General features: G+C 36.0%; 5 protein-coding genes and 1 pseudogene across 5 annotated transcripts; 2 read left to right on the top strand and 4 right to left on the bottom strand.

The window, feature by feature from the left end:
- Positions 1–587: 587 nt before the first annotated feature.
- Positions 588–1,304, bottom strand: LOC120014260. Its single transcript, XM_038866175.1, has 2 exons — positions 833–1,304; positions 588–724 (listed from the first exon to the last, which is right to left on the bottom strand). Exons 1-2 carry the CDS (start codon positions 1,302–1,304, stop codon positions 588–590), a joined length of 609 nt encoding a protein of 202 aa, XP_038722103.1.
- A 1,182-nt stretch (positions 1,305–2,486) lies between these two features.
- LOC120015153 lies at positions 2,487–6,904 on the top strand. The gene is made up of 11 exons (XM_038867382.1): positions 2,487–2,769; positions 2,865–2,975; positions 3,080–3,234; positions 3,327–3,420; positions 3,577–3,647; positions 3,975–4,081; positions 4,718–4,839; positions 5,312–5,400; positions 5,541–5,600; positions 6,194–6,298; positions 6,413–6,904. The coding sequence occupies exons 1-11, from the start codon at positions 2,613–2,615 to the stop codon at positions 6,530–6,532; spliced, it is 1,191 nt and encodes a 396-aa protein (XP_038723310.1). The 5' UTR covers positions 2,487–2,612; the 3' UTR covers positions 6,533–6,904.
- Positions 6,905–7,344: 440 nt separating this feature from the next.
- On the bottom strand, positions 7,345–10,219 carry LOC120014681 (transcription factor bHLH13-like). The gene is made up of 3 exons (XM_038866704.1): positions 9,578–10,219; positions 8,226–8,495; positions 7,345–7,902 (listed from the first exon to the last, which is right to left on the bottom strand). The coding sequence occupies exons 1-3, from the start codon at positions 9,608–9,610 to the stop codon at positions 7,537–7,539; spliced, it is 669 nt and encodes a 222-aa protein (XP_038722632.1). The 5' UTR covers positions 9,611–10,219; the 3' UTR covers positions 7,345–7,536.
- Positions 10,220–10,235: 16 nt separating this feature from the next.
- Positions 10,236–11,979, bottom strand: LOC120014682 (CASP-like protein 1E1). The gene has a single exon (XM_038866705.1). The coding sequence runs from the start codon at positions 11,839–11,841 to the stop codon at positions 11,584–11,586; it is 258 nt and encodes an 85-aa protein (XP_038722633.1). The 5' UTR covers positions 11,842–11,979; the 3' UTR covers positions 10,236–11,583.
- Positions 11,980–18,278: 6,299 nt separating this feature from the next.
- LOC120015765 (CASP-like protein 1D1) lies at positions 18,279–20,176 on the top strand. The gene is made up of 3 exons (XM_038868314.1): positions 18,279–18,622; positions 19,533–19,659; positions 19,747–20,176. Exons 1-3 carry the CDS (start codon positions 18,378–18,380, stop codon positions 19,969–19,971), a joined length of 597 nt encoding a protein of 198 aa, XP_038724242.1. The 5' UTR covers positions 18,279–18,377; the 3' UTR covers positions 19,972–20,176.
- LOC120015764 lies at positions 19,891–22,267 on the bottom strand (annotated as a pseudogene).
- Positions 22,268–22,352: the final 85 nt, after the last annotated feature.

Here is a 22,352-nt window from a genome sequence, read left to right as displayed (position 1 = left end):
TGATTTTGAGCTCTGTCCTCTTGACGCTACCCCCCCCCCCCCCCCCAACTCTCTCTCTCTCTTTAAGGCAGGTTTCTTTTAGTTTTGTGATTGAATGCTCTGACACAAGGTATGGCTGATCTGAGTTTTATAAGGTAATTATGCAACCTGGACGTAGGGGCTTTGATGATATATGCATGCTGATGTCCTAGCAACTAAATAGTTTATTTTCAACATATATCCTGTCATAGTTGAAATCTTTACCCAAGTGTTGCGTACTATAAAAAGTAGTACAGTATACATGACTGTAATAGTTACAATGTGGAGCAATCATTTGAGGTTCTTGTTATTTCTTAGAATTGCTAAAAACAAGGTAAAGTAGCATCAAAGTATCAGTAAAGATCCAGGTCCGATGAATTAGTTAGTTGCATGAGAAGTATGAAACTTCATACGATCTTCTATTCCGTCACGTTGTCTTCATATCATTGTTCTGTGATTCAACTGTAATTTCCTGCAGGAATAATTTTTTTTTTTTGTAAAGATCGATAGCTTGCTGGGCAGCTGGAAAGTGTTAATATGATCAATTCATCATATGCATCTCAAGGAACTTAAACTGAATTTGCATTAGATAACTTCTCATTGCTGAAATCCTTTTTTTCTTCAGATGTAGAAACCTCTGCTTCAATGACTGTTGACGCTTCTGGTTCCTTCGCCAAATTCTCTTGCCTCGCTTTTATATCCTCTCCTGCATTGCATAGATGAATTACTGTATATTATCTAACGACCAAGAATTTTAAATAGGGTGAAATGGCTACAAGGATGTGTATAACAAGGTAAGGCCTTATCAGATTACCTATTTCTCCTGTGTTTTGTTCTATCAATTTTTCCTCAACAGCAATTTCGGCTTTTACATCATCATTGAACAAACTCTCCTTCTCAGCTTCATGTCGTGGAGAACAATACTCGGACTTTTCAGACCTTCCCTCAGCATCAATGGCTTCCTCATCTTTCCTCGATGAGAAGAAATGATTTGGTGACTCTTTAGACATAATTTTTGCAGGTTCTGAAGCAACAGTTTTGTTTTCTCCTCCCTCTAATTCTATGTCCTCGGTTATATCCTTCACATTTTGTGCATCTTCAATGCCGTTGCCAACACTAATCTCCCTCTCTTGGTGTGTCACAGATGCGTCTGTGTTTGTATTATCATTTGATGCTGCGTCGATGAAGGCTTCTGTGCCTTCGCTATTCTTGCTTCCTGTGTCAGATTTCTTAAGGGTGATGGTGTTTCCAGTGGCAACATCATGCTTTGATTCGCCACAACCCATTTTCTTTTGGTGAATTTGCAGATGAATGGGTTGTTTCTCCCTCGTTAAGAGGGGGGAAATTCTGTTCATGTTTTTTCTGGTCTGCTTGGTTTTAACTTGATCTCTATAATTCTGTTGATTAGTATTGCTGTGTTTCTGTTATGTTTTGGAGGCTGAGATTGGCTCCATTTGCAGCTAAATATTTAGTAGGTGTATTTTTAGGTATGTTAGCTTGCTGGCGATTAGACACAACTGAACAGCATTTGCGGGATTTTGGTTATGTTTAACCATCACAACAGACCCCCTCCCCCCCCTTGGTCCCTTTTTCATGTGACAAGGATTTAAGCCAGCTAGGGTCCTGCTAATCGGTTGAATTAGTGTCTCAAGGAAACAGAAATGAGAACATTATGGATATGTTTCTATTTGAAGACTTTCTCATTGAAATTGTACGCATGTGATTAGGCTAACTAGACTTTTTCAGTGAGAATTTATATATCTGGGCCGGACCCCCGGTTATCGGCAGAGAAAAGGAGGTTATTATGAGTTGAGGTGTAGTGTGTGTAGTTGTTCTTACATCTACTTAGGTTGTAATCAAAAAAAAAACTACGTGTATGGGTTCAGCCTTATCTGATAATATTTAAGGGTTCCGTGGCTCGACTTATATCCATTTTAAAGATGTTGCAATCTTCTGGGTTTCGGGCCACCGTATTACACTATCCGGATTGGGGATTAAGTCATCATTATTTATAGAACTAGAACTGTAATCAAGGGCTTGTTTGGTTTGTGGATTTGGAGTTAAAAATAGAAAAAAAAAATGTCATTTTTTTGTCAATGTTTGGATCATACTCATATTACTTCCTAATATCATTGATTTTTTTGGTCATGTTTGGGTTAGTGTAAAAAATTACAATAATGTAAATTAAGAAATAACATTTTAATTTGAATTCCAAAGTGAAAACTATAAAAAAATTATTGAAAGTAAATGTAATCTTAATTCTTTAAATAGGATTTCTCTTGTTGGATTTAGAAAATTAGTTTTGCTTGGAATTTTAGATAACCGATCAGACATAAAAACAATTGTTGGCAAACAAATTATTTTTGAAAAACTGAATTTCACGAACCAAACGAGAATGCTAATCTCACGACGCTAAATCGCTAATCAATGTTTAAAAAATTAAAAATAGTCTTTACGAACATCGGCAGGTCCAGGGAGCAACCATGGGCCGGCGTTGCAGGCACACACTAACACATTTCGTCCTCAACCCCTAAACCCTGAAAGAGCTACCTGTCTGTCGTTCCCTCTCCTGAGCTGCCGAAAAATCAATAGCCATGCTAGCTCTCTCAAACGCGCGAAGGCTCGGTGGGCTTTTGAAGCCTCCGATTCGTCTCTGTTCAGCCCCAGATCCCACCTCCCTGTCTTCCGTCACTCAAATCTCCTCTCATTTTATTCACCAATGTCACCTCCACACCGCCGCCGCCTTTTCAGGTACTCTCGGCATATGAGAATTCGCGATATATGCATAGCTTTGGTGTGTGTGTATATATGTAAATATTACGCGTATAAGATATTGAATTTTCCAGGGGCGGTTCAAGGGAGCTATTATCTTCAAATGCGACCACATTCTATGTCTCTGGCATCTCCGAAGATGTTCTTCTCTACTGAGACGAGTAGCGTGGAAAGCGGGCCTACAGGTTTTTTAATTATGCCTGGTTGTGATCTGAATGCTACGGTTGTTTTTTTTTTTTTTGTTTATTTGGCTGTATGATTTTTTGCTCCCTTTTTGAGGAATTTGCAGAGGCCGTGAAGGATTTGTATGATAAAATGGTTGAATCGGCTGTTACCAAACGAACAATGCCGCCTAATGCATGGTTATGGTCACTGATTGAGAATTGTAAAATCCACGAGGATATTAAGCTCCTGTTTGATGTTTTACAGAAACTCCGTGTATTTGTAAGTTCCTGAAACCAGCCACTCTGTAGGTTGTAGCCTTTCATCAGTTAAGGCTGTTGGTTCATAAATTGTACTCTCATTATTGTTTGCAGCGGCTTTCAAATCTTCGAATACATGCGGATTTCAATTGCCATCTTTGCCAAGAGATTTCCAGGGCCTGTACTCGTGTTGGTGCCATTGACTTTGGTATGCATTTGCATATGTACTATAATTCTTTAACTGCATTTTGTATGAAACATCCTGCTAGGATAAGTTCGTTTCATTTAAATGGAAGTTCACATTTTCTGAAGCTCTTTTGGAATAATTCTTGTAGGAAAATAGGCTAACCCAAATACTATGCAGGAAAAAAGACTTTGTGGAAACATAACGTGTACGGAGTAACTCCAACCATCGCATCTGCCAACCATTTACTGGTAAAAATGGCTTTTGAGCAGTTTGTTTCGTTGCAGCTATTGTTTCTAAAAATCTGGTTTTATTGTTCTGTTTTTGGCTTTCTGACACATTAAATCCTTGATCTTATCTCTTGGTGCCTTTGCATACTTCCGATATACTAATGTGAAGCCTCCCCTGTTTTGCTTACCTTGTTTTTTGTTTGGTTATCTATTAAAGATGTGAATCTTGTCTTTTCGATGAGGTTATTTGTTTTTTCTATTTTGCTTAGCATTTGAGATAGCATTGCGTCTCTTTCTTAAAGTAATGAGATTTTTATATGTTAAATGCTTGCTTCTACTGCACTGCAGATGTATGCTAAAATGCACAAGGATGCTACTCTCATGATAGATACAATGAAACTAATAAAAAAGAATGACTTACCATTACAACCAAGTACAGCAGAACTTGTTTCCAGGTACGCTGGTTATAGATTATGGTAGCTTTATGATAATGTATGACATTGTGAAGGACCTATGGATGCTTGGAATCTAAAGTAAAGAACCATCTAATTTGAACTCAAATTGGACTATGATGGACCTCTGACAGGTCTACCTCAACTAAATCTTGATCTTCTCAATGTATACTAGGAATGTAGGATGCTGTTGGTCCTTCTAAACTGAAAGTTACAATTAGGTGTACTATATAGATTTTGATTTAAAAAATGTACTCACATGATGCAATGCTGACATAAATGCACTTATTTGATTCAAACAATAATCTTATCTGATTTTTTTTTGAATAAGGAAAATTATCTGATTAGATTAGTAATTAATAAACAAGGCAATTTCATGTGTATACAAACTGATATATAGTGAATCTCACTCGATTATTCAGTCCAATATTTATGCTAGTTAGTGCAATTTAAGATTGGATTCTGATCATGCTCAATCCATTTACAGCAGTAGCCATTTTGTTTTATGAACTTAATAAATGATCCTTGGAAAGTTGCCAAAAACTTTGAATTCATTGACCAGTATTATTTATCTGCTGTTGCGTGGATTAATAGTGATGTTTATGCTTGTAACTTTTAGTTTATATTAAACAATTGCAGAATCTGTTATGATACGGATAATTGGGGTTTGCTCTCCAAGTATTGTAAAAGGTTTATCAAGGCTGGCGTAAAACTAAGACAAAGAACATTCGACTTATGGATGGATTTTGCTGCAAAGAGAGGTCTATATGTTCTCGATTCTGCCATTTGTTTATTATAACTTTCTGTTTCTTTTCATATCTAATTGACCATTTTTGAAAGTAGTTGTAGCAGTTAATGATAAGAATGAAGGTCTAGTTTCTCATAATGATGTTTAAGGCTTACGAAACAAAATTATTTACCATCCTTGTGGTTTCTGATGCTGTGTGTCATGAGCCTGAGGGAGCTACCATTAATCTGTGTTGACGGAGCGGCCTTTTGAGCCATGTTGTTTGCTTGAAGTATAACTTATCGAGCATAAAGAAGTGTTTTCCTCCTTGCTTTCAAGATGTAAAAGGGATTTAAGTTTACAATACACATTGTCATACAGTTCTTTCATGGAAACCATTTCGCAAGTCTTTAATATTTTTGAAGCTACTGTTTTTGTTCTTGGTAATTCTTGTATGTAGGATCAAATTATCAGTTCATAAACTTTATCATTTTTTTAATGTATAGGAGATACGGAATCTCTATGGAAAATTGAGAAACTGAGATCTGAGTCAATGAAACAGCAAAGTCTTTTGTGTGGGTTCGCATGTGCTAAGGTAATAAGTCTGTATATTCTCTTTCATGCTATAGAGAATATTTGAATTGATTATCGTTTAAATTTTTAAGTTTGGATTGGGGCGGGAAGTGGATTTATCTTTGCATTTAGTAACTTTTTCTAGTTTCAACTGCTTTCCAGGGTTTTCTGCTAGAACGTAAGCCTGAGGATGCTGCTTCTGTCATTCGAAACCTAAACCAGGTACTGATTGTTTTGTGCATGGTATATTCCATGAGAGAGTTTACAAGCATCATGATCCCAAACGATAGAGCAAGTAAAATAAAATATCATTCATGTCTAAAAATAGGAGTCAACGTGATTAAAATATCACTGTTAATTGCAATTCAATAATTGCTTTGTTAATGACAGCATATTTGAAAATACTACAATTATTCAGTTTCAGGTCGCTGCCTGTTTTTTGAGATATATGGCCATAAATTTTCATGTACATGTGAAACAGTACTGGTTATTTCAAGTTATGTAGTTAGACATGCAGATGAAGGGTACTTGGGTACAAAAGAAGAAAAAAAAATGGTACTTGTGTTTTCTATGTTGTATTTCCTTAGTTCTTTGTCATATCCTTCATTCTCAACATCTGAGGGGCTGCTTATCTTTTGTATTAATCTTCATGTTTAAATTTTCATTTACACAAGTAACATTTTGCTTTGCGGAGTTGCAATGGATAAGAAAATGCTGGTTCAGATCAATTTTGTCCCTTTATACTTGCTCATACCATGCCATGTCTGTCTTTCTTATTTTGAGGCCATCAATGATTCTCTTACTTTGGTTGACAGACGTTACTTGCTGCAAAGAAATCAGGTATTGTGGTTGAACTACAGAAGCTGGTAGATGAGTGGCCCTCGGAGGTTGTCAAACAGAAAAACGAGGATGAGAGGAAGGTATTGCATTCACCATATATTCTGCTGTTATTTATTTTATATTTGAATTCCATGTCTGTTCTTCACCGTACCCTTTTTTAACCGATTTTCTGCTTTTTCGGCTATATTGAGTAGGTGTTGGTTACTTCATTAAAATCTGATATCCCCACCATGGTTGCTGGTTTACTAAATGATGGCTTAGAAGTTACCGTAAATTTGGAGAAATTGACTGAGAATGGAGAGATTCTATGTTGAAGCCTGCGGATAGCATGGCGATCTTATGCTCCTAGATGACCTTTGTATCATAGAATGGTTTGATCATCTTGGCAAGCATTGCAGGCACAATTTCCAGCGGAGGAGCTCATTGAAAACCTCCCATTTTTGCACGACACTTCTAGAACTCTTTCTGGTACTCTGCAACCATAAGAAAAGCATTATTTGTTTTTTCGGGATCTTTTTCAATCAACTCTGCTGTCATTACTTTCAGTTGTCCTATAGTCTATTCATCCTGTAATTTTGAAATTTTGACATTTGGAGTTGGATGATTTATAGAACAATGTTAGATACCTGTGTGGAATAACACCAGCAGCTGAGTATGATTAATCCATTTATATCTCTTGAGTTGAATATACCATCTCAAAAGAAATAGTTAATGCTACATTGTCCTTCTAACAAGATATAATCTCTGGGAGTTGGCTGAGTTGGTTCTTGCAAGTCCATGGTCTGTGGTTCCTAAATTGGCCAAGTTGGTTATTGATATTCCATGTAAAACCCATGATTCGAAAACTTTCATCAACACTTTGGGGTCACACTCTTGGCAAAATGCTAAAACAACTTATCCTGATTCCGTATAGGGAACCTTTGAAGTTGCGGTGCACAGGTCCGGGGTTCATTCCACCGGAATGGCTCTAGAGGCCTTGCTTGTTCTCAAGATATTTAAAAAGGGGTAGGGGGGAGGGGAGATTGACCTGTCCTGAATAAAAAAAAAAAAAAGATTGACCTACCGTCTCGAATCAAGCCATTTAAAACTAATTTCAGAAGGAAAACGTCACACTCATATGAACAGTAAGTAAAACCAGAGAGATCTATGAGCACAACCCCAAAGTCTCTCGCCGTTCTCGACAGTAAATATTGAAGCCTTTTCATTGTAAAATGTGTACTGTACAACTTTCTGATAACATATCACGTATGCACCTCCCATCTACATTTTACTACCAACAATTTTGATCAAAAGAATGCTACTCAAGAATATAGTTCAATCATAAAACCAGTATGTCTCTTCTGATATTCTCAATGATATAATTCCCAGCCACAATTGCTGTCACACTGAGTGTTAGCTGACCATGATTCACTGCTATATTTGCCGCCAAAACTTCAGCCCCATACTCATGAAAGACCATGAAAATCTTTGGAACCAAACTTTGTCGAACCTCCGACCGAATACCAAAGAATGTGACATTACCTGAGACAGCAACCTCAATGGAGGAGGAGTTTTGGGTTGTAGACATCTTATCCTCTGCTGCCACCGAGTTTGATGAAAGTTTTAGCAACTCCAGTATTCTGATCTCTTTTTTAAGATTCCTGATGTGTTCTATTGTTTTAGTAACAATCTGCTCATTTGTGGACTAACAAAACAGCAACACAAAAATCAGAAGAAAAGGATCAGGGATCCATAAGAAACAACCATTGAACATAGACCAAGATCAGCAGGATAATGGTATACAATCATGATATTAGTCTACTATTATTGCAATATGAACCTGATTCCTATTATACTAAACCCATGATGCAAATTATATCTCAATGAGTGAGAACTTAAAAGTACTGGCAATTTCATTAACCACAATGATCTTTGGCTTTGATTTATACATAAACTCAAGAAACTTGGTTCATACAAATTATCAAACATTTTCAGGGCAACAGAACAATGAGAAAATTCAATGAGTACCTTGGGGAAGAGATTAGGGACCATAGACTGAAGAACATCATAGCTCTTCTTCATCTTCTCTCTATTCTCTCTCTCTTTCTTCCTACTCTGAGTAACGAAATCCTCTTCTTCTTCTTCTTCTCGCTCACCATTTCTGGGTCTGCTTCGTTTCTTCAAGTTGAAACCCTCAAAATGATTATGATTCTTGGAACAAGGAGAGAAGATTGACAATGGTGGAATCGCAGAGCCACTGTAACCCTCCATGATACCCAATAACAGATTGTTGATCCCCTCCAGGGACGTAGCCAGGATTTTGATTAAGGGGGGGCACTGACAAAAATAAATTGTACCAAATAGACAAGTCCAAAACATAATATTGAAATAACTTAAAAAAAATAGTTACATTTATAATTGTTCACGACGATTTTTCATTTTCTGGAAGCGTTGTATGATAGCTTCATTACTAATATCATTGAACACTTTTTTTTCAATATATACAACCAAACTATCATTTAATAATTGATCTCCCATTCGATTGCGCAAACGACTCTTCACAATCTTCATAGCAGAAAATGCTCTCTCCACGGTAGCTGTGGCGACTGGTAGAATCAATGCCATTTTCAAGAGTCGATACACTAACGGATACAATTGCTTCTTTTTGTGTTGAACCATTTTCTCAGATAAATCACTAAGTCCTTTCAACTGTTCAAACTCTTTACTATGACGCATATCAAAGATATATGTATCAAGTTGATCTTCAAGAGTCATAAGCTCCACTAAAGTAAAATCATTAGGATAGAAAGTTGCAAGCCGAATGAGCTTCTGCTTATCAAATGTTGAAAATGAATCATTAGGATTGAGACATGCCACACAAATAAGTAACTCTGTAGTTGTCTCAGTGAAGCGATCATTCAGCTCTCTAAGTTGTCTATCTAGCACAGTGTAGAATAAATCAATACGATAATGATGTAAATTTGTTACCTCTTGTCCTCCACGTCTTGAGTGTCTCTTCAATTTGCAATTAATTAACCTAAAAAGAACTTCACCTAAAACGGTGACGTTGAAGGAAAAATAGATAAACTAAAGAAAAGGGAAAAAAAAATAACCTAAAAAGAACTTCACCTAAAACGGTGACGTTGAAGGAAAAATAGATAAACTAAAGAAAAGGGCAAAAAAAATTGTGCCAAAAAAACTACAACGTGCAAGATTCGAACCCTAGATGTGAGATATCTTGCCAACTGAGATAACCATCACGCTACTGACTCTTCTTTGTTGAAGGTGTAACTTAATATATATATGTAGTTTTTGTTTTTGAAAAATTCAGGGGGGGCACGTGCCCCCCTGAGGACCCACGTGGCTCCGTCCCTGATCCCCTCCTCCTCTACAATTTCACAACCTTGGTCCATTGTTTCTTATTTTCTACTTATAGTGCAAGCGAATCGAAGCCCCTTTTTGTGTCGCATGTGAGAGAGAAGAAGGCGAGGTTAGTGTTAAGGGAACTTTAACAGAGGACGAATATATTATTGTTCTTCTATCTACTGCTGCAGCAGCGGCAGTAGTGTGCCTCCAAACCAATCATGTGCTTTTGATTCTCTTTGATTTTGTCTACCTTTCTTTTCCCTACTGTGAAGGTGTTAATCTCCACCGTTTGATCATATGACAACTAGAGGGTGAGTGATAGTTGACTAGTTGATTATGTGTTTGTGTTATGGTGGAAAGGGAAACAACCTAGAAGAGGTAGCTTGATCCCCAAGTGAAGACATGAACCATTGATTCACATTCTAACATTTTGAACTAATATCTCCATGGTTTGAAAGAGGAAACAAACCTCGGACCCATGAACCATAGCCTCGGGAGCCTTAAAATATTGGCGAGAGATTTCGAATCTAAAACCCATGAGTTTAATACGGCCAACTCCTTGGGATTGGAAACAAAACATTTTTTTGTGCTATGAAACATTTAATTTATACTTGATTTTCATCCGTGCTATTTTATATTTTTTCGTTAACAATTTAAATTTTAAATCACATATATGAAAATTCTCAGGTGTGAGATCTCCCACTTTATTCAAAGTGCGGGATTTATTTAATACCATTCATTTGATGTAAGTGCGGCCCCTCACATGTGATAGGGCCCACGCGTAAATGGTAGTAGATGGATCTCACACCTTAAATGAAGTGTGGGATCCCGCACCTAATTCTTCCCATATATATATAGAAGCATTGCGCACAAACTTTTCGCACTTGAAATTCAATAGCAATTGCGTAAAATTGGTGCACATAGTTGATGCGTATGTAAGAAGTCCATATATGTATATATAAATATATATCAATCTGGTGTCCTCATGTTATCATCATTCACAATTGCAGAGAATAGCAGAAAATTAAAGAACAAAAACAAAGATAAACACAAGATTTCAATGTGGTTTACTCAATATAGGCTAAATCCAGGAGAGTCGCCGCCGGTTTCATTATAGTCCAGAAAGAAGCTACAATAAATTTACAGATATTTCAAAGTATATAATAGTCAATCTGAGCTATGATCACACTCCACACAACCTGTCAGTTAATTAGGGAACATATATCTACCGTTGAAATTGGGAAGGATATTAGATATTACTGAGCTTTTCTTTCATAGTGGTTTGCAGTTGCAAGTATAAATGCAGAAAGCACTATCAACTCACGCTTTGCACTAATAAATGTGGGAGGACACCCAAAGTCAACCGTTCATTGAAATGTAAATATGCAAATGCAATAGATCCTATACATATTTTTCTTACATAAAGAACAGAAGAATAAGAGATGCATAGAGATTTGGAGAACTTAATTAAAACCTATACTATATTTTTTATGAGTATTGATAACGGATGCTCTAAAGACATTTATTAAAATTTACTATAGCATATCACAGTATTTCATGTATGATGATGAATACTCTCTCATCTAATTTTTTTAAAATTAAAATATATATCTTTTTTCCAATAGATCTTTTTCATCGTTATCTGGTGTGTTAAGAACACTCATTATCAATTTTCTTTTTTATATATAAATAAATAAAAATTCACATTCTTAAAAAAAAAAAAAAAAATTCATCCTTATCTAGTGTCCTAAACCCATGATGAATATCCGTCAAACGAGATGGGAATTCAAGTCTAGTATCACAAGTTTGGACATAACTCTCTATTGAAAACTCAGGTAGGTTTGTCCTCCCTTATAAACTAGACCCCAAAACCCACCATCTTCCGATGTGGGATTCTCATCAACCCATCCCAACATTTTTATACCAAATCCTCCTGAAACTCTCCAGCCAAATAAAGCATATATATAGTGGTAAAAGAAGAATAAGAAGAAGAGAAGTACTGTAGATCAAAGAAGATCACTTACACAAAAGCAGACAGGTAATGCGACTTAGCAGTGACCGGAACATTCAGAGGTGGCAGATTCGGTGACACCACCACCGGAACAACCTTGGTTTGCTTGTCAACACCCATAAGTATAGCAGCCGTTAGAGTAAGAACCAAAGCCAAAACCCTCAAAACCAAATCACCAGCCCTCACTGACGATGATGAAGATCTTGCACCACCACCCTCCACCATTACGCCATTAACCTTATTCCCACTACTCATTTGGCTCTCCATATCTTCTATAGCTAGCTACTATATACGATACTACTTTGTATGTAAGGGAGTAGAACTCTTTATGTGCTTTATATAGGGCAAAATTAATGTTTTGTTATTGTTGAAGTCATTTAAGGAGGGAAGGTGGGCTAGTGTGAATGTCAGTTGTAGAACAAAGACGTGTAAGGGCAGTAGTTTGGGGTGTAATAATTAATAATGGACAATACATTACTAAAACAATGCTATTCCACCACAAGACAGAGTGTCATTAATATTTTAGATTTTTAATGAATATAATACTATCATATATTATTATAGTATTCAATGTTATCCGACTGTTGAACCGTTGAACGTGTGTGGTTGTTTGTGATTTTGTTGAAATCCCAACAAAGATATACAATCTATTAAATAAATATGATATGTAATAACTATATATACATACATATATATATATGTGTGTGTGTGTTTAATAAATAAGAAATTATTAAATTGTCCCGCCATATAATGTCATATTATGTGATGTACAAAAATTAATAGGAATGATATAATATTCACGAGCTTTTGGTGATAATGCATGGATAAAGATAAATAGTTTACAATTCAAATTTCAAAAATACATCAATTGTCTATGAATTTGACACCGGTTCATTGGTTCTGCTGTATCATATTACATATGACGTGGTGTGCCAAGATCACAGAATAATTAATTATTCTAAATAAATGAGATTTTCCGTTAATTAAGCAGCATCACTTGGAGGTCACAATATGTTGCTGCCATGTTAACCAAATTATTGGTCAAATACTCAAATGATTTGGGATATACATACATAAAAAATACACAATTATCTTGTAAAAGTAGCATTTTAGTAGACCACACGATTAATATATTAGTGTCAAAGATTGTGTATATATATACATACTAGCTAGTCTTAGGTGGGAATGCACAAGTGGAGCCAGATTTGTCGTTCGAATTCAAACAAATCGCTTGCTTGGAAAGAAGCGTCGCTATGTGCGCGTAATGTGTCCGTCAAACCACTTGGGTAGCTTCAATCTCTTCGAGATTAAGTAGTAACCTAACTCCGATACCATGTTGAAAATCTTGAGCCCTTGTTTGTGAGTTATCTGATTCCCATGGATACATCAAATCCACACAATTTGGTCTAACTAAATAGTACTTATGTCCATAAAAAGACCTCTTATGTGTGGTAAAGATTTGAAAAACTTATATACCACATGATTGAATATCGTCCAATCGATGTGGTACTCTAGCAGTATTGTCGTTAAGTAAGAAATTTATGTGTAGACGGGTTTAGCGGCTTGAATTTAAATGCATATAAGATTTTTAGAAGGCAAATTTCTATATTATTTTTATTGATTTTTTTTAAGAAAAAAGAGTAATGTGTACGTGACTGGATTTTCAAGTTTTGTATTCAGTATTCACATTGATTGGTCAGTCAAAACTTTTGTGGGCATGACTTCACTCTCTGCGGCCAAAAAGACTGGTCAAAATTAGCAGTACAAAGTTTACGTTCTTATCTGTTTCACACCCTATCCCCATGCATGTCAACGTGGAGCATATACACGTGTATATATATGTGTTGTTTGGGAGTGTTGTCAACTGCTGTGAAGTGTTGTGCAGTGTTGTGAGTTATAAAACTGTGGTGCTGTGAGATGAATTGGAACGCGCAAAAACTGTTTGGCACATCACTTTTAAAAATATGATGCAGTGTTGTGAGGTGCGTTTGACGTATCTAAATTACGGTTATATTAGATGAGTAATAATATTAATATAAAATCATTTAACGTTTACATTATAGATTAATCTGAAATAAAATAATTGACCTAATTTGATTATATGTGACACTTCAACATATAGTAAGCTGATTGGGAGTGCGGTGAGGTAAAAAACTGTTGTGCTGTGAGGTGAATTCTGTTGACAAAAAATGTTTGGCGTGTCACAAAAAACTGTGGTGCTGTAAGATGCGGTGCAACTAAATACAGTGCAAACACACTGCAAACATATACATAAACTCAATTGACGTGTGACACCACCATCGATCCACCCTATTCAAGCCTATTATTATTTGACCATCATGTAGATTCACATTTGATATTTTCCGCTACTCATTGTATATACACACACATACATATATTCAATCGCGTTGCCAAGATTTTAGTCCAATAAGGACACAATTAAAATAGTGGTTTGAGGTGGGGCACGTGTCCACCTGATCCTTTACTAGTTATGGCCCCTGCATATCTTCAGGGCAGTCCCTCCAGGATTTAGGATTAGAGGGTATTAAGAGGTTCAAGGGTAACGTCTTTTTTATATTATTTTTATGTCGTTGATTTGTTAATATATTGTGTAGTAAATATAACTGAAACCTATTCTTAAGTGATGCAATAGTGTAACTAATTTGCGATTACCTGAGCTAAATTGTCGTGGACGAGAAGGAGCTAGGAGCTAGAAATTGAGAAAGCGATCGTTTGGGTAGATGGGTGATGGTCAAACTAAAGTCATCTTAATTGAATTATATATTATTTTATATGACTAAGAGAACAAGTAAAATTAAAAAAACATATATATAGTAAAAATATTTCAAAATTTAGGAGGGCAAGTGTCCCCTTAGCTCCTTTGTAACCACTATCATCTTTTGGGTTAGTTTGGTTCTTTGCTTTACCTCTTTTGAGGCCTGATGTACAATCATATATAAAAAATTATTCTCACATGCGGACGTTCATTCGCAATTTTATGATTGAAATAAGTTGCTGAAACAGTGGGGGCCACATTTATATCTTTACACGCATCTTTGATGTGGTTGAAACAGTGGGTCCGTAAACATTCATATTTACGAACGTCCGCAGGTGAGAACGACTATACGTAAAATTTAAAAATCTAGTCGTAGTCACCTCCTATATCTCTCCTTTGTACACACAAACTCTAGGAAATTTTGGTCAAATCAATTTCTTGAATGGAAAGAACAACCAAAACAGAAACAAAATCCACATAAATAAACTATATTTTTTTTCTTTAAAGATAATATTTTATGCCCCAAAGGACACTACTTCTAGAATTTTGGGTTAAGATTAATTTAATTAATTTGGATAACCACATATTTCAAACCCTGCAATCATAGTTAGTGCTATTAGGTTTTGACTATATATGCCCATTAGAAGTACCTAGAGAGTTTAAAAGTTTAAACATGATTAATGTGAAAACACTCAAATTAGAGACAAACACGTACACACACATATATACACACAATGTATCCATCAAAAACTTTGATATTTATGAGTCTCTGTACATGTTGATCGTGACCGTGGTTGATGACATATTGAAGCAAAATTTATTTTTTTTTTGAATAATCCTGGAAACTTTCATTAAGAAAATAGTAAGCCACAAGAACTTCAACGTATATACAATATATATATATATATATATATATATACAAAACGTATCTGATGACGTCTGAAACAAGTCTACCCTATTAGACGGATCAGCCAAGTCAGACTGAGCAGGAATAACTAACTTCTCTTTTGCGGGTACGTGATCTCTTCCTTCCTTCCTGCACAAGAAGCGAACGTAAGCTTCGGTAGGGCCCCGAGGGTGTACTCGGGAGAACCTCTCCGACGCTCAAGTCAGTACAGTACTAAACTTAGGAGGATGGCTCGTTGCTTCGAGCGTTGCCTCTTGCTCAGTAAGTATTTTAGAGTGCAGGAGTTAGATAGCTTACTTGAGGGCAGAGGTTCACCTTTTATATGAGTTTGAAGTGTTTGAGTTGTAGTGGGAGTCAGACTCTCTCTCATTGGTTTTCCAGAGGGTTTCTCGGATGGTAAATTCCATCCGTATCCCTTTCCAAAGGGGAGTAGGACTCTTCTATAACTGAACCTTGTTTACCGAAGTAGCCCCTTTCATCATCCACTGAAATGGACACTTCGGTTGAACCGAAGCATCTCATTGCTTGTAGTACCGAAGTGTATACTTCGGCTAGGAACCGAAGTACACCCTTCGGTTCACCTTCAGCCACAGTCTTTCTGGCGTTCTTTCCGCCACGTGGCCTTCATTAATTCATGAGGGTTATTTTAGGAATATCAGTATCCATCAAAAACTTTGATATTTATGAGTCTCTGTACATGTTGATCGTGACCCTGGTTGATGACATATTGAAGCAAAAACTTGGACGTATATACAATATTGTTTGTATTCGAATAATTATCCATTCCCTGAAATCTCTTCGGATTCAAAATCGTGGTGTAAAGTATATCCCTAATATTGTTATATACAGAAATTCTTCTCTATGAACTTCTACAACTTAATAACTTTATATATAAATATATATAGACGGTCAATGAAATTAAGGATAAGGTTGGTCTCCATCTGTTTTTCCTATGATGTGTATGTGATCAAGATTAATCCTGAAGGTTGTATTAATTACAAACAAGGATCTGGATCTCCAGTTGTTTTCTTTATCACTTCAAAACTTCATGATTAATATTGTTAGGTATAAGCACCCACAGGAAAGTTGGCGCTTGGCACCTAATTGTCAAGTATAATTAATTATATATATCTGTGTGTGTGTGTGTGTGTAATCAAATGAATATTAGGAAGAAAAGGAAGGGATATGGTTCTTGTGTTCATATGTTACTTTCGAAAAGCCCATATTATTATACATTTAAAATAAACCAGAAAGCAAAAACATGATTGGAAAAATTACAAACACTAGACAACATATTCTTTCTTTTTGATGTTGATGATACATTACTTTCATATGGGTTGAGGGGCCATGAATTTTTTTTAAAAAAATCATTAAAATATAAAGTGTACAAGAATATTGTGAATTCAATGGGTTTTTTTTTAGTCTGAGAAAAAAAATTCACAACAAATTTGAACTGTTTAAAACCAAATTAGCATATTTTCTATTTTTTTTTTCAGATTTTTTTTTTATAAAAAAATTGTGGCCCAAATATGACTACAATTTATTGCCGAGCCCTCAATCCCCTTTCATATACAATGAAAGTGCATCTAGCCAAGTGTGATATGATTTCGGTGTCAAATTAATTATATTAGTTTTAAGTAAAGTAATTAAAGATGTCTAGCTATTTGATGTAATAGGATTGAAATGCTACTAGTCAAAATTGTGCGAAACTTGGCTTAGCGACTCATTCCAAAGTAGTTGTCAATACTAGTAGCTATCTATTAGCCCATCTTATTTTTTTTGCAAATTCCACTGTTTAGATCCACAAATGAACCTTTTAATTTTAGGGATATTTTTGTAATTTAATATTTTTGTGTTTTTCATTATTTTAGAGTTGTAACCGGTTCTAGTAATCATTATCTTTTTTCTTTGAATATATAAATACTAAAAATCTTAGAGAGTCTCTTGCAATCCGATGGATTCTAGTATTTATTTTTCTTGATTAACCGTATCTTGTTCTTAGTTTCTACGTGAGTAACTATTGCCCGGGTTTGATGGGTTTATTCAATTTTTTAAAAATATTTTTTTTAGGGTTTTAATAATGCATCCCAAACTCAAATGTCTACCGACTTTAAAAAACTGAGAAGCAAGAAAAAAAAAAACTTAATTTTAGAAGTATCCCATTGAAATCTAAATCAAGGAAATAGACTACAAAAATTAAAATAGCTTCGAGTCTTTGTTGGAGAGAAGAATTTTCATAAGAATCAAAGTAGGTGTTGTAGATAGAAATATAAGGCATTTGATAGATTTAAATATAAGATATTAGAGCATCCAATTTGATTATTTTAGAGATATTAGGGCAATCGCGACTTGTGACAGCTGCGACAACTCATGTCCTGGTCCCCCTTCTAATCACCACTTGCGTTTTCTAATATATATATATATATATATATTTTCCTCAATCATTGTCTAAACCAACTAAACACCAAATCTTTCTTTGCATCCAAACAAATTATGAACAATAATGTAAGGAATCTCAATGATAATAATCCCAAAATTATATTAACAGTGTGTGATACTCATTCATTTAGATCTCAATGATAATCATCTCAAGTTTGTATTTTGAACATTCAAATCGTTAGATTTACGCACATTGAAATTTCCACATGACAACATAGTAAATTAGACCAAAGTCTAGCGCATGACAACAAACAAATATATTGTTCCTAGTGAAAATGGAACTCAGTACCTTTCAAGTTTATACGGTTTAGTTAAGAGAAATTCACCACTAAATGGTTCATTGATGAATGATGATGACGACGACGACTTGCAAGAGCTATATTGAAAAATTCAAGTCACACATGATGAGAACACATATGTGTGAACCAACAAGAATAATCTCTCTGGATATGTCTTGGTTTTTCAATTCTGAATTTTCTTGGCGTGCAGGGAATTCCAACTCAAAAAATAATTATCTTTTTCTTTGACTATTTGGTTTTACCTGCTAAATCAACATTGTATATATATATGTATATATCTCCACAACATCATATTGATTAGCCTAACTCTGTATATTCACCTCACCAACTACTCTTATCTAGTTCTTTATCCTACTAAGAGCACCAAAATTAACCAATAATCATGACCGATAAGACCGACCTGGAATCCAAGGCCGTTGAGGCACCACCACCTCCTCCTCCTCCGGCCACCACCGGGGCGAACCTCTTTACGGTGGATGTGGCTCTTAGGGTGTTGTTATTCGCGGCAGCACTAGTTTCAGTCGTTGTCATGTCCACTGCCAAGCAAACGGAGTTGGCTTCTGTGCCTGGTGTTCCTGGAGTCACAGTTAGCCTCACAGCCAAATTTAAACACTCCCCTGCCTTCATGTAAGTTAATTTCTTGACCACATAATATGCAAACTAAGCTTTTAGTTTCACATATAGTTTGCATGTATGTGTGTATATATATATATATATATGTATATATGTATATGTTGATTGCTGAAAAATAATCGATTAAATAGAAGTAGATGTGATTACATAAAGAAGTTGTCGCATGAGGCGGCTACCAGTCGTGATTAATACGGACTTTTTCGGTCCTTTAACAATCATTATTCAAACCTTCACGAAGATGTTTGAGTAGGATGACTCGAAAGGTACTCATTTCGATTTTCAATGGGAACAATACTCTTGTGGCCATGAGCGTTGAGCTTTGGCTAACTTACTTTGTTGTCAGGTGAGAAACTTCTATGCGCTCAAGCATGACTGCCTGAGTTTAGGTCTATATTTGGATGTTCAAATGACAAACTTGTATGATGTCATCCTCGGTGACCAAAAAAAAGTGATGATTAATAGAGCGTAACTTTTATTTTTGGACATCAGGCAATCACTTTTAATTTAATTTTATATGATCCGTGATATCCATATCCATCTACTACAAAGGCCAAGGTTTTCCAAGAAATCTCTGTCAATCTGTGTTGGTCATAACTCATCTGTATTTTTAGTTGTATCAGGAAAAGCAATCTGTTTCTAGTCGTATTAATTATTAATTAATGTTTCATATACTGAACCATCATAATTATCCCATGTTAGTTGTCTGAATTGTAAGTGAAAGAGAAATCCCTACAGCTTTAATCACGGATGTTCAATTTGTTTATTAGTGTAGGATCCACACACTTTTTTCTATTTGGTAAACAGATTGGACCTATATGATTAAAACTAAAGAAAAATGCAAGGACCCTTAACCTGAATTGTAAGCGCGGGTTGGTTTTTTAACACATGATTGATTGTTCTGCAGATACTTTGTTGCAGCATTGTCTGTGGTTGGATTTTATAGCATCATCACCTCTCTTGCATCAATTTCAGTCATATTAAAGCCAAATTATCAAACCCTGTTCTCCCTCTTATTTGTCCTTGGGGATGTGGTAAGTCCTTCCTAGACCAAGTTGTTTCTGTTATTTCTAGCAAGAATTACGTTCACAAATGTTCTTACAAGTTACAATGGTGAGCAGGTGGCGTTAGGGTTGGTAGCCTCGGCCACGGGCACCGCGGGTGGTGTCGCTTATATTGGATTGAAGGGCAACAGTCATGTTGGATGGACCAAGGTGTGCAATGTCTATGACAAATTCTGCAGACATATAGGGAGTGCCGTTGCGGTTTCATTGTTTGGTGCTGTTGTGCTTGTTGCGCTTATTTTCCTCTCTATTTTCTCCATTCACAGAAAGATTGGGAAGTAGAGATGGATTTCTGGGCCACAAGCATGTCAATCAGTGATTATGTAATGTGTGTGTGTAATCTGGAAGGTCATTGTGTTGTGCGGTCTTGTTCTGTAAATGTTAATGTATTTTGTGCAGATTGTTTATGTATTGAATCATCATTTGTGTATTATGTAGTTGGAACAGATGGAGTTTTGTATGGTGATATATTGTTGTTGGGTGATGATGTCTGTTGCTGGGTTTTCAGTTTTCAATGGATTGTGTGAGCCAATCCCGAAAACGGATTATGTAATGTACTTTATCTGTTGGGTTATGGGAGGCCAAACCAAAATACCCAACAACTACTACCTTTCTCTGAAAAGGAGGTGATCCAGCCGCACCTTCCCATACGGCTCTTCCCAAACTTTACAAGCTTCTTCAAAAGATGTAGATGATGATGTCTATACAGATGGATCTGATATATATATATATCTCTCTCTCGTAGAATTTAGGTCGTAATGTCAGAGGAATCCTTACCGCAGGGCATAGAGGGGAGGTCATAAGCGTCTACCGTCAACGAAAGGAAACGCTAATTGAAGTCTGAAGGCGCATTGTTTTCATCCGATCAACCATGCATTTTACCAAAAATACACAAGCATTTGGCAACCTATGGGCACGATTTATACAGCAAAGATTTTTATGATTTGTGCAGAAAAGAATATCTACAACAAGAGCGACTAACAATGTCATGGAAAATAAGATCATCAATGAAAATTATCAAGCCTTCCCCAGAACCTTAAATTTGACATATTGAGAAGTGGAAATGTTTACTGAAGTATTTAGCTCACAAACGATGCTAAAACTATACTCACCAGTCTCAGGATCCAAAACCAGCACTCTCAGCAGCACTCTCGGCTGCATCTTCCCTTGTTGGAAAAACCTTAACAAATGAATCAAGAACCCCTAATGGAAAATCCATTATCCCAATCGGGACTTTCAAGAACTTGGACTCCTTCCCCAGAGTCTAAACAGCATCTCCCCATGCTCCATTGTTGTCGATGCCTTCCCAGCCCAGGTCCACCAATTGGCAATGTCCGGTTAATCTTATCTTTGCTCAATACACAATCAGCAATAAATGATGCCAAATCCTGCTACTAATACGCTTACAACTTACAAGTTCAAAAATTTCCTTCTCCAAACATTACACAAGGCTTCCCATCCTTCATCAACTCAACCGGACCCCCTAAGGCCTAAACTTTTGAAGCATACAGTTGACCTTACTATGCTACAAGTAAACCCTATATCCTTATTGGCTTCTTCCATCAATTCAGCTTCAAATCTCAGCTTTGCACGCTGAAATTCAAGGAGCGGTTTCTGCACACATATTGCAGAGAGCAACACAAAAATGCGATGTGCCAGAATTTCTACCAGCAACAAGAACTATGCTTGGTTGCCTCATAATCAATTTTCCAGGAATCTTTCACACCGCCATTTTGACTAGCAAGGCATGAGACGACAACATCAATTGGAATCCCCAAACTCTCCAGTGATTTCTCCCATTTCCCCAAATCAGTAAAACATGAGAGAAACAAACATTGGCCCCCTTTCAATTGATTCAACGTCTCTTCCTTGCTACTTCTTCCTCTAGTTCCACTCCTCTTCCTAGCATTGCAATAACCTTGAATCCTCTGTTCACTAACTCTCTAACCACAAATTTCCCAATACACCCAGTTGAACCCACCACAACAATGTTGATATCTTTTGGTTTTTGTTCCTAAACGAAGACGAAGTTGTTTCATCCACAGTTGTTGCTGGAGCTCTAATGGGGCTAAATCTATGCCTTCTAAACCCACACGACTTTGAAAACTCAAATCGATCAAATGATAAAGCATCAGGGATTGAGGTTAGCTGACCTTGATTGATACATTGTGAAAAGATTTGAGCTTTATAGACTTGGCCCTTCTTTGAATGAAGAGTCAACCAATTGAAAGAGAAACAAGGAGACATTTTTTCTTCTTCTAGTGACTTTTAAGAGAAATCAAAACGGGATTGTTGTTATCGAAGGAAATTATAGTGGAAAAGAAAAAAGAAAGTGAAAGAAAATCTTGCCTGGAAGTGGGATTTCCTGGTCAGTTTGCTTCATTTTTTATGCTCTTATCAAGGTAGAATCCCAAAAACGAGGCGTGAATATGGTGTATCAGAATTTTATTTGATATATCAAATTAGTCCTTAGAGGTTATTAATATATCTTCCAGAGCCCCCGTATTTCTTAGAATTTAAATTGATAGTAGTTTGGATTTATAATTTTAAAAATACCCCCTTTTGCCTCAAAAGAACAAGAAAGGAAAAGGAAAAAAAAAAAAAAAAAAACCTTTAAATTGAACTCTTTCGTTAAGTTGTAGGTAATAAAGAAAAATAAAAGG

Source organism: Tripterygium wilfordii, chromosome 14 (assembly GCF_013401445.1).
Source record: "Tripterygium wilfordii isolate XIE 37 chromosome 14, ASM1340144v1, whole genome shotgun sequence".
Classification (NCBI taxonomy): Eukaryota; Viridiplantae; Streptophyta; class Magnoliopsida; order Celastrales; family Celastraceae; genus Tripterygium; species Tripterygium wilfordii.
Note: the sequence above shows the minus strand (reverse complement) of the source record. Positions and strands in the feature narration are given on the sequence as shown.

Coding starts and splice junctions, on each gene's coding strand:
- LOC120014260 (XM_038866175.1), bottom strand. CDS start 1,304: ATGGGTTGTGGCGAATCAAAGCATGATGTTGCCACTGGAAACACCATC. Junction 725..832: donor ACAAAACACAGGAGAAATAG/GTAATCTGATAA, acceptor TATGCAATGCAG/GAGAGGATATAAAAGCGAGG.
- LOC120015153 (XM_038867382.1), top strand. CDS start 2,613: ATGCTAGCTCTCTCAAACGCGCGAAGGCTCGGTGGGCTTTTGAAGCCT. Junction 4,082..4,717: donor ACAGCAGAACTTGTTTCCAG/GTACGCTGGTTA, acceptor AAACAATTGCAG/AATCTGTTATGATACGGATA. Junction 5,401..5,540: donor GTGGGTTCGCATGTGCTAAG/GTAATAAGTCTG, acceptor ACTGCTTTCCAG/GGTTTTCTGCTAGAACGTAA.
- LOC120014681 (XM_038866704.1), bottom strand. CDS start 9,610: ATGGACCAAGGTTGTGAAATTGTAGAGGAGGAG. Junction 8,496..9,577: donor GTGAAATTGTAGAGGAGGAG/GGGATCAGGGAC, acceptor ACGTCCCTGGAG/GGGATCAACAATCTGTTATT. Junction 7,903..8,225: donor TCCCTAATCTCTTCCCCAAG/GTACTCATTGAA, acceptor CTGTTTTGTTAG/TCCACAAATGAGCAGATTGT.
- LOC120014682 (XM_038866705.1), bottom strand. CDS start 11,841: ATGGAGAGCCAAATGAGTAGTGGGAATAAGGTTAATGGCGTAATGGTG.
- LOC120015765 (XM_038868314.1), top strand. CDS start 18,378: ATGACCGATAAGACCGACCTGGAATCCAAGGCCGTTGAGGCACCACCA. Junction 18,623..19,532: donor AAACACTCCCCTGCCTTCAT/GTAAGTTAATTT, acceptor ATTGTTCTGCAG/ATACTTTGTTGCAGCATTGT. Junction 19,660..19,746: donor TATTTGTCCTTGGGGATGTG/GTAAGTCCTTCC, acceptor AATGGTGAGCAG/GTGGCGTTAGGGTTGGTAGC.